Raw genomic sequence first — 17,690 nt, 5'->3', positions numbered from 1 at the left:
TCACCACACTGAGCTGATGCTTTATGGCAATGCTAACGAAGTCCCTTCCTCCATAGACTTTCATTAATCAGAGGGTCAATATGTGACGCCATTTTCTGGCCTGGGGTGGGAGCACCAGGTCGGCAGCAGCCCCTCTGCCCCATAACAGGGGTGCGAATCGCTCGATTGGCTCCCCATAGCACCGATCCTCAATGGAGAGATCACTGAGGTCCCAAACTGGCCCATTAACACTATGGAGCACCGTATCGTCAGAGCCTCCATAGTACCCTCGTGCCCTGCGCTGTGCGTCCTTAAAAAGGTATGATGTCATAGGAGGATGGAGGGGGTAGCACAGAGGGTAAATCCAGCACTGATGTCACCTGTAACGATAACATTGTTCTCTCCGTCTCCGTAGCAATAAAGATGTCCGACGGCGTCTTGGAAGTGGAAGAAAAGCCCCCAGCCCCTCCCATGAGGATCACGAGCACGTTTATCGAGAGCAGCGCTAAAGACGAGGACGCGTTAAGCCATGGCTCCAAACCCCTACCCCCCAACCCCGGAGAAAAGAAAAGCCTCTTCCAGTCCCTCTTCCCCCGCACCGCCGATAAAGGTGACCTTAATATTTTTTAATGCCTTTTCCAGGGTCGTAAATATTCTGCTTTTCATAACGAAACAAAGTCGCCCCTTCGGCTGCTTTTAACACGCGGCGGCACGGAGGTGATAAATGCCATGAACAAAATGTCACAGCTCAGTGTATAGGTCAAATAACGTACCCTGTGGGGGTTTATTTACTAAACGTGGAGTTTTTTTGAGAGGTGACAAAAGCGGCCAATAGTCAATTGTAGCCCCAGGAAAGCATCTTAAAAGATACCGTGCTGTGCTTACGAGATGAAACGCCCCGGTTAGTGTTTGGGCATTTAAGGGGTTAATGCCTTTTTAGCGCTGTCAGCGTTGTGTCCGGCGTTCGCTCCGCGCATGTTTTGGGATTCCGTGCGGTTGCGCGGCTGACAGCTGCCACGGACGGGTTTGACGGGAGCGTCTCCTGTCAGACGGAAGCGTGACCTGCGTGAATATGTTGAGCCGATAGAACCGGAACGTTCCCTCGCTACAGACCCGCATTTGAAACAAAACTTTTTTTTTTTTTTTTTTTTGCCCAAATGGGAAAAAAAAACTAAAAAAAAAAAAACCTGCCAATCCCAGTGAATTCCCTCTAAATTGGCTGTATTGTAATTGCCAACTTTTTTTGCCCTAGGTTAGGCGTCAGTGGGTAACAGATTATTAATATTATTATTCATTATTATTGTTATTAATAATCATAATAATCCTAATTAATAATAATATTATTTGTATTATTGTTATATTATTAATGCTATTGTTGTTATATTATAATTAATAATATAATACTGTTGTTGTCTTTATTAGTATTATATTAATTATTGTTATTATATCGTATATAATATACATATATATATATATATATAATTATTTATTTATTGCTGTTATTAGATTATTTTATTAATTATAATTAATATATATATTTTTTTGTATTATATTATTTAGTATTATTATATTATTATTATTGCCAGAAATATTCCAAATATTTTTTTTTCCAGATCCTCCAAAAAAGGATTCCTTAATAATTTTTTTTGGGAAAGTACACCTTTTTTTTTTTTTTTTTTTTGGCTGATAAAACATGTCTAACATCCCTCCCAACTATCCTGCTTTTTGCTAGACAGTCCTGATTTTTCCACTCTATCCCAGTTGAAATTCTCCGGTGTCTAGATATCTATGAATAGCGTAATCCCCCCCCCCTCCCCCCAATAAATAAATATATAGATTTGCCTATTAAAGTTCAAGCTGCTTTACAAGATTATTTATTTTAAAGAAAATCTGCCTGACCTCCTGGGGAGGAAAAATATACCCCAATCCCTGGCACTCAAAGAGTTAAGAAAAATATGGACGTGATTTGCTGCTTTGTCCTTGACATTTTCATTCATTTTTTAAGCCAAAACAGTGTGAATTTTTAAAGATAAAATAGTGGCGATTTAACCTCTTTTATTTTTTTGAGTTTTATGTACATAAAACGGGTTTATTTCAGTTTAGTATAATCTCGTTTTGGGGTATATTCATTCACAGATAGTTTTAATTATTTACATTTCTTAAATTATTTTTTTAAATACAAAAAAAAAAAAAGAAATTTTAAATAATTTTAGACTCCTTGCGCTGGGTTTTTATAGCGCTGTGACAGGGCCAGGCTAGCTGGCTCATGTGTCATATGAAGTTTAGCCGGGTCACGGAGCACTTTTGTGTCCGGTTCTGTATACTGTGACCCGGTAATATATTATATTGTGTTTATTGTGTAACCGGCCCAGAGACTGATGTGGATTCAGCCCCAGCCTTCAAAGAGACGATCCTATAATCTGGCTGGGGCTCTTAATCAGCCAGCACAGCCCTGTCTGCCCAGACGGCCCCCGCACTACAGGGGGGATAACACAGGTGGGGGAACCCATTGTATTCTGTAATCCCCTCACCTGATACATCCCCTGTATACTGATGGGATTTGTGATGGGATGGGAGTGATGGGATTGGGGGTTGGGTTCGGTACACATTGCATTGAGATTGTATAAAGTTCTGTGTGTTTGTAATAAAGAGAGTTCTTCTTGGTTTGCTACGAATGGTGGTCTGGATGATCCGTGGATAGCTGAGTGCGATCCGTATGAGGGACTGACTGGTGATTCCTCAGCCCTCAAACAGGGGTACCCAGCCTTGGGTACGGTGACCCTGTAACATTGGTTGGCAGCGGTGGGAAGAATCCCACGACTTGGGTGAAATCCAAACCACCAACTGGGATTGCAGACGAGAGACACCGAGAGAGCTCCTGGAGGTTTGTAGCAAAGGAAAGGCTACTCTGATTGCGGACTGCAGAGAGATGGACCGGCACCAGGATGCCCCAGAGGAGAGCCTCGGACTGAGTGCTCTACAAAAGAACATTCTATGGCACCTATCCCTGTACCCAGGAGGGGCTACATCGGAGCAAGTGACGGCGGTGATTAAAATGTGTCACCAGGAACTGAGCCAGAGTGGGTCTGTATCTCCCAGACTAGGGGAACAGACCCCCAAAATATCATACCAGGATATCCAACCCTTCCGAGAACCAGAGGGTGAGACAGACCGGGTTACAGCCGAGGTGTGTGAGCTGGAACACCAGCAGAGGCAGTTAGAGTCTGCGCCTGCAGACTGGAGGGATGATTTCTCCCATCCCCACTTCGAATCATACTGGGCACAATACTGGACAATGTGGGATATACGAGTTCCACTCCTGGGGGAGAACCCGTTGCCGGAGTGGGAAGACGAATTGAGGGGTCTCATATATGCAGAGCTCGACCTCCAGAGCCGCTACCAGGGATTCTCCCAGCAGTTAGCAGGTGAAGACCACAGCGACCCTCTGATGCTGTATAGCCCCGTCGACCCAGGACTGATATATGATGCCTTCCAATTTGACTCGTCCTTCGGAAGCCCCTGCCAGTACCGCAGGGATACAATCTGGGACAACCGTGCAGAAGTCCTGGTTTATGCTATTCCCCCCGAGCTGGAGGCTGTTATGGATTGCCTGGTCCAAGAGGAATGGCAGCTCGAGAGGGACTATAAAGAATTGCTGCAGAGAGTGGAGCTCCAGGAGTTCCAAGGAGACTGGGAGCATGGTACTACAACTTGCGGGAGTGGGACCGAGGTCCTCTTCACCTACTCCTCGGCCCCTGCCCTGGCGAGAAGAACCGAGGTCCTCGCCAGCAAAAAGAAGCGGAGGAGGAAGCCAAAAGCTCCGACCCATGTCCCCACCAACAACCCTGGCTGCTCTACCCCGGCAGAAGAGATGACTGTCCCCACCGCCCGAGTAAGTGGCACAATCCCCCTCACCAAACCCTTATCTATGCCTGTAGAAGCCAGGGCCCCAGATTGTCCCCCTGATTTCCCGAGTGTCCTGGGAGAAGTCCGGGTCACTGCCCCAGAGGTTCCCACTGAAGTCCCCGGTGACCCGGTAGAGGCACCATTCCCTAACCTAGCGAGGACGCCAGAGGGGCTGCCGAGTTCCCTGGGTCCTCTCAGTAGCCTGGCGCAGGCCCTGGTTCCTATCCCTGTGTTCTCCGAAGTGATCCCTGGTTCCCCAAGTGTCCTCCTAGAAGCCCAGGTCACTGTCCCAGAGTGTTCCTCTGACTCTCCCCGTGCCCAGGCAGAGGCACCTGTCCCAGAGAGGAAGATCGAGGGTCTGCTTAACCCTCCCGGTGGTCCAGTATTGGCACCTGTCCCTGCCCCGGAGTATTCCCCTGGGTCCCCTGAGTACCCCGCAGAGCTGCTTAGCTCGCCCAATAACCCTGTAAGGGCACCTGTTCCTGTCCCAGAGTGTCCCCTAGGTCACTCCAGTGTCCCGGTAGAGGCCTCGCTTACTACCTCTACGTGTTTCCCTGGTTCCCCGAGTGCCCCCGGCCCGATCAGCAGGGTTTTCCTTCCATGCAACCACCCTGGCCTGGCAGCTGCCCCAGACTCAGTTCCCAAGACTAGGGAGCAAGAGTCTCCACGTGCCCCTGTTACCCCCGGTGAGGGGGATAGCCATGTGCCCCCGGCTGAGCTGGGACCGTCCTCCAATTCACAGAGGACTATTGACTATCCTTTTGGGCAACCAGGGCCCTGGCCCACCTTCAATGGATGATTCTGACAAAGGGGGCCATGAACTAAGGCCTGCACCTTTGAACTTTGTCCACTCGGACAGCCTGCAGCAGACCCGTGTGGATCTGCCTGGTCTGCCGGACCGTTGGTCAAGGGGGAGATCTGTGACAGGGCCAGGCTAGCTGGCTCATGTGTCATATGAAGTTTAGCCGGGTCACGGAGCACTTTTGTGTCCGGTTCCGTATACCGTGACCCGGTAATATATTATATTGTGTTTATTGTGTAACCGGCCCAGAGACTGATGTGGATTCAGCCCCAGCCTTCAAAGAGACGATCCTATAATCTGGCTGGGGCTCTTAATCAGCCAACACAGCCCTATCTGCCCAGACGGCCCCCGCACTACAGGGGGGATAACACAGGTGGGGGAACCCATTGTATTCTGTAATCCCCTCACCTGATACATCCCCTGTATACTGATGGGATTTGTGATGGGATGTGGCTGAGGGATTGGGGGTTGGGTTCGGTACACATTGCATTGAGATTGTATATAAGTTCTGTGTGTCTGTAATAAAGGAGTTCTTCTTGGTTTGCTACGAATGGTGGTCTGGATGATCCGTGGATAGCTGAGTGCGATCCGTATGAGGGACTGACTGGTGATTCCTCAGCCCTCAAACAGGGGTACCCAGCCTTGGGTACGGTGACCCTGTAACAAGCGCGTGCACCGAGCAGGCCGTTGGAGAGCTTATTGCCGCCCCCCCTCACTAGGACGCATGTTATTTTTTCATTCCGTTTTGACCTTTTTTGTCCCGTTTTGTTTTCCTGCAGTTATTAAAAAGTCTACGAAGCTGGAAATCTCCCTTCCCTCGGATTTCGAGCACACGATTCACGTTGGTTTCGACTCGGTCACCGGGGAGTTCACGGTAAATTCTGTCAACTTATACCCTCAATAATTAGTTGCCATCCTTCCTTTAATGGGTTAAAAACCACAACGTCTAGTCTGCCCGTTTCTCCTGCTGTAAAGACTCAAACCTTAATCAGTCGTTGGTCTCGTCTTAGATTCAGGAGCTGTATCTCTACCCCATGCGTGTTTAATACCCTCACTGTATTACCCTCTACCACCTCTTATGGGAGGCTGCACCACTTAAAAATAATGTGTATAGAAACAGCAGGAAAGGGCTTTATAAATTAAACGTAAATTTATTTTTCTTCTAGATGCCTCACTTAGTTATAACGTAGAAAAATGTGTAAAGTTCTATGTTCCTCAAAGGTCTCTCGGTCAGATAGAAGAAGAGGCCTCTGAGGTCTCACGTTCGCTCTGTCTCGCAGGGTATGCCGGAGCAGTGGGCCAGCTTACTGCAGACGTCCAACATCACAAAATCTGAGCAGAAGAAGAACCCGCAGGCCGTTCTGGACGTGCTGGAATTCTACAATTCCAAGAAAACCTCAAACAGCCAGAAATACATGAGCTTCACAGGTAAACGACTGTGTAATGGCTGTAATAACACCCCTCTGCCCCGCCAGTCCCTACACCGACTGCCCGCCAGCTGGACCTTCCCTCCGCTCCTTCATAAAATCTCATGTCCCGTTTCTGCTGGGAGGTCTTTTGGCCTAAAGAGGATCTCCCGCCATTTCTTATCCCTGATATCAGATTAAAAATGTAAAAAAAATCTCGCTCTGTTTTCTTTTTTTACCCCAGTTGTAGTTTTTTTTGCCCCAGTTGTAGTTTTTTTGCCCCATAATATAATGTTTTCAGGCAGCTGCATATCAGCCGTTTGTTTTTTTTATTATTTTTCTGGCTTTTCAGACCCTTTCGGTTCTTTGCCTTTAAGAGCCCCACATTTCATAGCGAGGGATCCCTGCAGTAACCAGTATGATCCATATGATCGCCTTCATTTGCTTCTTGGTGGAGACTTCGGTGACCTCTGTCAGCACTTTCTGAACTCTGCCCAGATATTCGTGATAAGCTGCCAGGCTTTGTGCTTTTTACAAGGCAAGCAATAAACGCTGATTGTTTCCGATATGAGTCACGAGCGCCGTCCGGATCCGCTCCCCGGCTGTGTTTTGGCCGTGACTGCGTTGTTTGGAATCGCCGGCCTTCAGATAACTGGCTGCTGCTTCCATTACTCATCCTGGCTCAGATTAGTAAGGGTTGGCTTCCCGCCAAACATAATCCTCCTTCCTTTTCTTTAATATTACGTTATGTACAGTTTATGCAAATTCCCCTCCGTTTCCCATGATCCCTCAGTGCAGACTGCATCGGAATCCTCCTGTCAGCCCGAGCAGGAAGTTGGAAGCCGCTTCCTGCTCTCTGCCTCCTGCCAGCCCGAGCAGGAATTTGGAAGCCGCTTCCTGTTCTCTCCCTCCCGTTAGCCCGAGCAGGAAGTTGGAAGCCGCTTCCTGTTCTCTCCTGTCAGCCCGAGCAGGAAGTTGTAAGCCGCTTCCTGTTCTCTCCCTGCGTTGTTTTAGCGGACGGCGCAGGAGCCTCAAGCGCTAGAGATTGTTTCCAGCCCCGCAGGTCCCTCCGTAACGCTATTATCACAGATATCTCAGGGCGACGGGGCGATTTATACCCTGTGTCGGCGTGAAAAATGGTGCTGGTACCCATAAGGGCCATGGGAGCCCCCAGATCCCCCCAGGTCTTTTTCCTTGGGGAGGTCGCGCTCCTTGAAGGGAAATGCGACCCCCTTCCTCGGGAGGGCCAGATCTATCTGTTGGTCATGTGAGGGGCGTTTTCTGGACCAATTAGGAGGCAGCGGTAACAGACCCTGGAAACCAGGGGCATGAAGCCTTTGGCCCCCTGAATTGCCATGTGTTGCCCTTTCTGATTGGAGCCTTTAGTATACGATTATAACAGGGCGTGTCTAAATTACAACCAATGAGGAGTGAGCAGCATGCAGATTCCATCTCACATTGGCTGCACACAGTCCTGCGCTTCCTTACATTAACTTCCAGAGCTCCTGTAGTTAACCCCTTATATACCCACTGCTTAGAATTCTTTGTCTCATTGACCGTGTTCCGGTTGTGTATATTTATTCCCCGGTGATGATTCCCTGTCTCTTCCTCGCAGATAACTTGCAGGACGTCTATAACTCAACAGTGAACTCGGTAAGTGTCAATGTATACAGAATTACTAAAAATCTTTGTACGAGATGTGATTTAATACATCATGGTGTCGTGGATGGAATGCCATAGAGTCAGGGTTACCGGGGCTGCTACGTTGTATCCGGTCTGCTGGGAGGGAGGCTGCCGGGGCTGCTACATTGTATCCGGTCTGCTGGAAGGAAGGCTGCCGGGGCTGCTACATTGTATCTGGTCTGAGGGAGGGGAGGCTGCCGGGGCTGCTACATTGTATCCGGTCTGCTGGAAGGGAGGCTGCCGGGGCTGCTACATTGTATCCGGTCTGCTGGGAGGGGAGGCTGCCAGGGTTGCTACATTGTATCTGGTCTGCTGGAAGGGAGGCTGCCGGGGCTGCTACATTGTATCTGGTCTGAGGGAGGGGAGGCTGTCGGGGCTGCTACATTGTATCTGGTCTGAGGGAGGGGAGGCTGTCGGGGCTGCTACATTGTATCTGGTCTGAGGGAGGGGAGGCTGTCGGGGCTGCTACATTGTATCCGGTCTGCTCAAATCTGCTGTCTTTACAGAGCCGGTCAGGGATTCCACCCGGCTTGACCTATAAAATAATAAGGGGGTCAAGCCAGTGAGACACCCCTTGAAGCCCAATATATGGAAGGGACCATTGGAGCGGGCAACAACCACACCATGCGCAACTTAATGTCCCCCCGCCCCGTGGATTACCCTCCTTTTTTGAAAATGAAAGAGTTAAAGGGACCCTTCCATACATATGATAGCACATAAATTTCCACATGGAAGGGTTCTGCAGAATGCCCCAATACGCATATCCCCTACCCCAGCTCCTTGCATTCTCAGATATACCTGCCCCTGGGCCGCCGCAGGTTCTAGACTCCCCCCCCCCCCCCCCCCCCGTGCAGATATGCGGAAAGCGCTCGCGTTAATCGATGGCAAAATAAATGACCCGGGAGTGAGACCCTCTTATAAGGACGGATTTAATATTTGCGGGTGTTTTACGTTCCGTCTTCCATGCAGAAAGTGAAGTCCGTGCTGGAAGTTCCCACGGTCCCTCCTGTGTCTGAATACGAGGACGACGCTTCCCCTCCTCCTATCATCGCCCCTCGTCCAGAGCATACGAAATCGGTGAGTTTAAAGCAGAAATGCCTTCCAAAATCTTGGGTCATAACCCTGTGCTGTACTTATTTTTGTAAGGAAGTTTTCCTTTAGTGAGAGGGTGGTAGAAAAGTGGAACAGCCTCCCAGCATGGGTGGTAGAAGCTAATAAAGCGGGGGCATTTGAAGCAGGAAAAACAGGCAGACTCTGTGTCTGTGATATCTAGCGGCTATTATCGGTATCCTTGTGTTGCAGATATGCACCCGGTCTGTGATTGAGCCGCTGCCGCCGCCGCCTCCTCCTGTTAAAGACGAGGTGACCGTGCCGGCCCCTGAGCCGCCAGAAAACGGCTCGCCGCGTGTCCAAGCGCCGGCAAAGGGTGCCGAAAAGCTGAAGAAAAAGCCCAAGATGACGGACGAGGAGATCCTGGTGAAGCTGCGTACGTATCGCTGGCCGTTACGGAAAGTGTTCTGCTAGGTACCCCCCCCGGCAGGTATGGGGGTAATTATCAAATTCACGTGGGGGGGGTTATAGATAAACCAGGATGCTACAAGTCATCTGCACCAACACCACCCACACAAATATTATTATTATTATTTATTACTGTATATCGATAAATATATAGCGCCGCCATATTCCGCAGCGCTGTACAACGGGTAGGGAATCCGAGATACACGAGTGACGAGTAGTTTGTGTATCAAGAACAGAAACTAATAGTGAGGAGCGCCGCGTATTTTTTTTATTTCAATTTCTTCACGTTTTTTTTAGTGTATTTTTTTTCTTTTTTTTAGCTCCATGTAGCAGATGGTTAGCTGCACAAAAAAAGTTTTTTGTTTTTTTTTTTCGTACCATGTGCTAGGTTTTAATACGTAGACAGTTCAGCCTTTTATTTTAAGAAAGGAAGAGAGAAAAAAACCCTTTTTTACTGTAAATAACTTTTGTGCTCAGGGTTCGGCCCCCTACTTTACCCTTTGTTTAAATACCCATTTTTAATTATTATTTCCTTAGGATAGCTTTATGCACATGTGAAGCTTTCTTGAGTTTGCTTAAAATACTCCCACTGGAAGTCTGTTCCAGGCATCTACTACCCTTTCTGTAAAGGATAATACAGTGAGGGTATTAAACACGCATGGGATAGACATACGGCTCCTGAATCTAAGACGAGACCAACGACTGATTAAGGTTTGAGTCTTTACAGCAGGAGAAACGGGGGGCCGGATGGGGCCGATCTGCCGGCGGGTTCTATGTTCCTAATGCAATGTTTTTTTGTTTTCTTTTAGGAAGTATTGTAAGCATAGGGGACCCGAAAAAGAAGTACACGCGGTTCGAAAAGATCGGTCAGGGGTAAGAACTGATTCTATCCACATGAACGTTCTAATCGCGGAACCCTTTAACCCTTTGAGTGATGCAGATGAGCGCAGAGCGTAGACACAGAATGAAGCGCTTGTAATGTTTGGCTTGTATAGTTTGCCGTTCTCTTAGCAGCCGGACTGACCGACTTCTTGATGTCTGTTTGAAAGGGTTAATAGTTGATACTTAAGAAACAACATAAAGAAACCTTTAAATAAAGGAGTATTTTATGAAGAAATTTATAAAAAACGTACATTGTTCCAGCGTTCCCGCTAAGGTGATCAGTTCGGCACTGATGTGGTTAAATCAGCAGGACGGACCGAACCGGTCCTCTATGCCTCATCTAATAGGCTGCCGCCGGCTGGCTGAGCGTCATGAGATTTGTAATTCTAAAATGACCGTAAAGCGGTAAAATCCAGATGATGTCAGAAGCAGGGGTTTTCATTGATGCTCGGTATGGAGACATGGCGGATTAAAGGGGCATTTTCCCCTAGGGAGGGGGGGAGAGGGGCAGTTAACCGTGATAAATGAAACCGCCAGCATGTTTGGCGCTGCCAAGAGAAACAGGCAGGAGATCATATGTCTGGGAAACAAAGTCTCCTTTTATTTCTGCCGACACCTATAATTAATCAGGAACGCTCTCCCGTTACAAAGCCCTTTCCGCGGCGAGCCTTTGTGTTTTACCCCTATGAAGGAGGTGCCATGAGTGGGGGGGGGCAGGGGGTAGTAGATACAGTGAGGGCATAATAGTTATCCCTGTATGCATGAAATATCATATTCAGAGAGTGTCCTACTTTCTGTTGTCAGACCGTGTACTGGGCGCTGGCAAATTATTATTTCATTGTTTTATATAGCGCCATCATATTCTGCAGCGCTGTACAACGGGATCACTGTTGTTTTTGTACTCGTAGCCCCCAAAGAGTTGTTCCACAGTTCTTCGCTGTAATTGGAGTTGGTGGTTTCCCCGACTCAACTCCTTTTAAGATTAAACTAGCACATTTTTATTTTTTCCAAATGCCTAACTTTGCATTCATCAACGTTAAATCTTATAAATTCGCTATATGGCTGCCCAGTCCTCCAATTTGCGTAGATCTCCACGCAGAGAAGCAACTTCTGGCTCAGACTTTATTATGTTACCTAACTTTGTGTCGTCTGCAAACGCCATTAACTGAGTTTTAATGCCCACGGCAAGATCTTTGACCCCTTCGCGCGACAGGACGTAGTAATACGTCATGTACAACATGCTCAGGATGGCAGAGGATGTGATCCTATGCGTTTTGCACCGGTGAGGACATTTCTCTGCCGGTACGCAGGAGATCAGGGTGTCCTTCGACAGTCTGGAGTCTCCCAAGTCGGCAGGAGCCGACATCACTAGTTTCCTGCTGACCAATCCAATGTGTCGCGGGAATATCGGTGTGTTCGGTCATTCTCTGCCGGCTGCGTCCGTCCTGACAACGCCAGAAACAATATTAAGTGGATCGGTCCAGACCCTCCTGAAACCTCTGAGGAGCTCCCCTGCAGGTTGATCACAGGTACTGCGATCAGCAATGCAGGGCAATGGTCAGCCTCTATGATCAGCAGCAGTGGAGATCAAAGTGAATAGAGGGAGGAACGGTGTTTTAAAAAATACTTAAAAACCAAAATAAATCATTTAAAATAGTTTTCAAATAATAAAAAGACTCCAGTGATGTCACCATGACATCACAAGGGGTACTGTCCAGTTCCCTGAGTGATTAAATATATATATGTGGGATATTTTTCTCCTCAGGGGTTGTTGTTTAACATAAATCAGGATTTCTTCTCACTGATAAAAAAAGTAAAATTGCGAAAAAAATTGTGGTTTTTAATATTTTTGGCTGTTTTTTTTTTTTATTTTTTTTAGATTGAATTCGTACAAATTGACAGATTATACAAAAAAAAAGTGTTATAAAGAGGAAGCCCTATCTGAACAAAACAATATATAATTTATGTGGGGTCACTAAACGTGGAAAAGGGGCGTCATGGTTGCACAAACCCATTTCTTTGGATTTGCCTCAAATGCTGGAGCAAAATTTCTAAAAAAAAAATTTAATTTTTTGATGTTTCAGGGCCTCCTTAGACGTAAAGTTAAATTCCACTAAAGAGGAGAAACTCCAATTAACTCCAATTAAAATCTTCCATGGGTCTCGAGGGCTCGGCAGGGACAGCTAATTAATTATCCTTTCTAATGACCCCCCCCCCCCCCGAGCATTAATTATCTCCGTAACGGGGCTCGGTGGAAACGGCTCTTGGGGTTTCTCCTCTCGTTCTTCCATGAAGGTAGATTAGATTAAAGCCCTTGCCCATAGGCGCTCAGAATACCTTAACGACGCATTATTAACGCCGATGAGTTTGAATGCCCCGCCTGAGCTGGTTTTTGCCCCCCCCCCTTACATTAGTGCACGTCCCCCCCCCCCCCCTTACATTAGTGCACGTCCCCCGGGCGCGAGGAATGCCTCTGTCTCGATGAGCGACATGAAAGTCCCCTTTGTCTCCGGTCATCAAACGCTGGCAGAAGATCAGAGGGACCTTCGGCCGCCGGGTCACGGGACGCAGCCAGCGCAGGTTCATCCAGAGAAGCTTCTCACGCCGTGCGATCTCATTCGCCGATAACTCGGCTGCTTCCCCCGATTCGCTGCTTTAGGCGCGGACATTCTCATTTTAACTTGATTACCGCAATAAAGTTAGGGGAGCCGCTGGAAGCTCGCGTCATTGGTCACACGGATTTGATTGACGGCTTGCTATCGCAGCCTTTTACTATAGCCAAGTTCATTGAGGCCGGTGGCAGCCTGTGGCAGAGCCAGCATTATCTGATCGACTTCCTGAAGTTCTCAGCAACTTAATAATAGAGGAGAAAGAAATACTTTGCATTATTATCCCCCAATATTCTGTTCTAACATTATAAATATATTATATTTTCCACGTCTTGTATTCACGCAGGGATCTAACTCTTGTCCTGAGGGTTTCCAAGGGAACGCGATAGTTTTTTTTTTTTTTTGGTTGTTTTATTTTTTTTTTTTTTAAAGTCTCCAAAGCTTTATTCGAGACCCATTTACATTAACCCTTTGTGCTAACCTCTTTCTTCTGTCTATCAGAGCGTCTGGGACGGTGTACATTGCTGTGGATGTAGCGACAGGCCAAGAGGTGAGAACCCTTTACGTGACTTTTGTATATTACGATTGTAACAATGGAGGAGCGTCTATGTCCAGAATATCACCGATTCCTTTGTTGGTTTAATAACCATGTTTTACATTCTTTTCACTTAATAAAAAGTGCATTTTATGCAAATTCCCCTCAGTTTCCCACATCGGAATACTCCCGTCAGCCTGAACAGGAAGTTGGAAGCCGCATCCTGTTGTCTCCCATCAGCTCGAACAGGAAGTTGTAAGCCCCTTCCTGTCAGTCCAAGCAGGAAGTTGGAAGCTGCTTCCTGTTCTCTCCCTCCCGTCAGCCCGAGCAGGAAGTTGGAAGCCGCTTCCTCTTCTCTCCCGTCAGCCCGAGCAGGAAGTTGTAAGCCGCTTCCTGTTCTCCCCCTGCGTTGTTTTAGCGGACGGCACATGAGCCTCTAGCGCTAGAGATTGTTGCCAGCCGCGCAGGTCCCTCCCTAACGCTATTATCACAGATATCTCAGGGTGACGGGAGATTTATACCCCGTGACGGGGCAACAAGATGGCGGCTCCTGCATACAGCGCTGCGGGGAGTAACTTTTATATTAATACTTTATTCCTAATGCCGTTCCTTCCGTCGTGTTTCCCCGCATAGTTCGTCCTTCTTCGGGATTGTAGAATTTTACAGCTTGTGTATGCGGCCCTTTGGACTTCACGTAGATTATTTCCTCCTCCTCTCACGTTCAGGTGGCCATTAAACAGATGAACCTCCAGCAGCAGCCGAAGAAAGAGCTAATTATTAACGAGATCCTGGTGATGAGGGAAAACAAAAATCCCAACATCGTCAATTACCTGGACAGGTGAGAGGGATTTATCTCGCTGACGGCGTAATATCCGCGTTCCGCAGATTAACCTTAAAAGAGCAGAAATCGGGATTTATAACGCGCCGTCGCCATAAGGATCCTGGGATTCATGGGGTTCTGCCGTCTGATTAGATAATCTCCGGCTGATGACATCGTATAAGCGTTAGGGACTTAAAGGGGAATCTATGAATTCTTCCGCCACGTTTATAGACCCGTGTGAAACGGCGGATTCATGACGGTTTACGCCAGAGGCCCCTGACATGCGCTAATGGTCCAGTGAGTGAGCCCTGAGTGTGCTCGTGTGAAGACTCATCCGGTTCTGCCGCACTCTCTCTCTCTGGCGTCTTCCAGTTACTTGGTCGGGGACGAGCTGTGGGTGGTCATGGAGTACCTGGCTGGCGGATCTCTCACCGATGTTGTCACGCAGACCTGCATGGACGAAGGGCAGATAGCAGCCGTGTGCCGAGAGGTAATGAGCTCGCTCGGGGGCCAGTACGGACAGTGGACATTTGGGATCTGAGATCTCAGGTTTACCTCTCCCTGTCCTTCTCCGTCTCCAGTGTCTTCAGGCTTTGGAATTTCTGCATTTAAACCAAGTTATCCATCGAGATATCAAGAGCGACAACATCCTGCTGGGAATGGACGGCTCCGTGAAGCTTAGTAAGTAACTGAAAATATCTGCGTCTCTAGGAATAACATTTAAATACGGAGACTGTCGCCCCAAAAATCACCCAGCCGGACTCCCTGACTAATGAAAGTCTATGGAGGAACGGACTTCATTAGCATCGCCATAAAGCATCAGCTCAGTGTGGGGTTTGAGCCGGGAAAGTCGCCCTAAATATCACATGACTGACAGCAACGGCGGCTCCAGGGCTGCAGATAAAGGGGGGGTTATTGGGGAGAATGAGATAAAACCAGGTTTATTACTGTATACAGCGCTGGGGGGGGGTTATATTACTGTATACAGCACTGGGGGGTTATATTACTGTATACAGCGCTGGGGGGTTATATTACTGTATACAGCGCTGGGGGGTTATATTACTGTATACAGAGCTGGGGGTTATATTACTGTATACAGCGCTGGGGGTTATATTACTGTATACAGCGCTGGGGGTTATTACTGTATACAGCGCTGGGGGTTATATTACTGTATACAGCGCTGGGGGTTATATTACTGTATACAGCGCTGGGGGTTATATTACTGTATACAGCGCTGGGGGTTATATTACTGTATACAGCGCTGGGGGGTTATATTACTGTATACAGCGCTGGGGGGTTATATTACTGTATACAGCGCTGGGGGGTTATATTACTGTATACAGCGCTGGGGGTTATATTACTGTATACAGCGCTGGGGGTTATTACTGTATACAGCGCTGGGGGTTATATTACTGTATACAGCGCTGGGGGTTATATTACTGTATACAGCGCTGGGGGTTATATTACTGTATACAGCGCTGGGGGGGTTATAATATATTATATGGTACATTTGGAAATAACGATGATAAAGGCTGCCGCCGCTGCTCTTTTGTTTGACCTTCGGAACTCTAGAACTTCTAAGGTTCTAGGCCTGAGTCGTGCAGGTAATTCCCGGACTCCGTGTAACGCGTTCATTCTCTGCAGCGGACTTTGGGTTCTGCGCCCAGATTACGCCGGAGGAGAGTAAGCGCAGTACGATGGTGGGCACCCCTTACTGGATGGCTCCCGAGGTGGTGACGCGGAAAGCTTACGGCCCGAAAGTAGACGTCTGGTCTCTGGGAATCATGGCCATCGAAATGGTGGAAGGAGAACCTCCGTACTTGAATGAGAACCCTCTGCGGGTAAGGTCACGTTATGTCCCAAAAACTACTGAGACTGTAGTAAATAAGTGGAACAGCCTCCCAGCAGAAGTGGTAGAGGGGATAGGCTATCCTAATTATCTGTGACTCAAAACGTTATAAAGCCTGCAGTTTGAGATGCGATCAGGTAAGCTTTCACTTGCTTTCTGTCTTGTTGTTGAGGCCGGGTATGAAAACGTCCTGCTCGGCAGAGATAAAGAGCTCTAAACCTGAGCGTCTCGTAGAGCTCGCCATTTAAAGAAAACGTCTTTCCTTCGCCCAGGCTCTTTATCTTATCGCTACAAACGGTACCCCGGAGCTCCAGAAGCCCGAGAGGCAGTCGCCCACGTTCAGAGATTTCCTCAACCGCTGTCTCGAGATGGATGTGGAAAGGAGAGGCTCGGCCAAGGACCTCCTGCAGGTGTGTGAGAGGGTCAGAGATGGGGAACGTAAGGGAGTTTTACTTTACCGAGAGGGTGGTAGATAAGTGGAACAGCCTCCCAGCAGAAGTGGTAGAGGCTACTACAGTGAGGGGATTTAAACATGCATGGGATAGGCGTATTGCCGGGGGCCAGATGGGGCTCGATTGAGGGGGTTTGTTGAGTTCCCGTTGATACCGGGATATGAGCAGGTGGCATCTCCCCCGGCAGCGGCCAGACACCTGGCAAACTGAAACGTGACCGCTGTGATTGGCAAAGTGTTCAGCGCGAACAGACGCTCTGACATCATGCCTTAAAAATAGAGCGTGCTCAGGATGTGCGAAAAGATTTCAGCCGAAGGAGGTTTTTGAGTTGTATGAATTTAAGGCTTGTGGGGCAAGAAAGACTTTGATTACCTGACTTGTGGGATATAACTCCCATGGCCCTCAGCCAGCACTTTGCCCTGGTGTTGTTATTTTGGCGAGTTGAGAAGGGTAGGAGTAGCAGTTTGTTTTAACTGGAGAACTCTAGAGAGACCGAATAATAGTGTGCGGAGGTAGAGGGCGAGGGAAAGAAAAAGTAGAGGAAAGGGGGGAGAGATGAGAGAGAGAGAGAAGAGGGCTGAAGGAAAAAGAAAAGAGAGGGAGAGCAAGATGGGAGGTAAAGCAGGGGGATGGAGAGAAGGGGAGATATGGAGAGGGAAGAAAGATGAGAGAGGGAGTGAAACATTCCATTCGTTGCCATGGTTATTGCACCACTGGTAAAACCTTAGCCCGGTCGCTGCCAGTTTTGGCTGATCCGGTGAACCCATCTTATTACGACGCATTTCACATTAACCCTTTGTGTTTATCCCACCTCTCCCCGCAGCACCCATTCCTGAAGATCGCCAAACCTCTCTCCAGCCTGACGCCACTGATAATCGCAGCAAAGGAAGCCGTGAAGAACAACCCTTAAAATGAGGAGCCCGTTTACCCCGGGGGACACTTTTTTTTCCCTTTTAAAATAATTGGAGTGATTGAGCCCTCTGAGACCCCCCTCTTTGACCTCGTCTTCAGGCTGCTGCTGGGCACCAAGGACCAGGATCGCCAGTGCCATCGATACTAGTGTTAGCCCTTTGGAGTTGCATGTTCGCTCCTCGTGGGAGGGGCTAAACTACAGACTTTTTACAAACACCCCTTTGGGGACAAATAGAACATTTTTGTGTTTTAATTGAATATTTTTAAATACTTTTGGAACCTTGACCGCGTTCTGAATAAATGAAAACAATTTGTTCTCGTGTCTTTCTATTTCCCT

At 48.0% G+C, this 17,690-nt stretch overlaps 1 protein-coding gene across 1 annotated transcript; it reads left to right on the top strand.

The window, feature by feature from the left end:
• Positions 1-402: 402 nt before the first annotated feature.
• On the top strand, positions 403-17,351 carry LOC149279834 (serine/threonine-protein kinase PAK 1-like). The gene is made up of 14 exons (XM_089500831.1): positions 403-589; positions 5,467-5,561; positions 5,968-6,115; positions 7,709-7,758; positions 8,755-8,853; positions 9,079-9,262; positions 10,104-10,167; positions 13,287-13,335; positions 14,046-14,158; positions 14,513-14,630; positions 14,722-14,821; positions 15,785-15,981; positions 16,262-16,399; positions 17,265-17,351. Exons 1-14 carry the CDS (start codon positions 403-405, stop codon positions 17,349-17,351), a joined length of 1,629 nt encoding a protein of 542 aa, XP_089356957.1.
• The last annotated feature ends 339 nt before the right edge of the window (positions 17,352-17,690 follow it).

Source organism: Sceloporus occidentalis, unplaced genomic scaffold (genome assembly GCF_023333645.1).
Source record: "Sceloporus occidentalis isolate IW3139 unplaced genomic scaffold, rSceOcc1.0.p SCAF_160, whole genome shotgun sequence".
NCBI lineage: Eukaryota > Metazoa > Chordata > Lepidosauria > Squamata > Phrynosomatidae > Sceloporus > Sceloporus occidentalis.
Note: the sequence above shows the minus strand (reverse complement) of the source record. Positions and strands in the feature narration are given on the sequence as shown.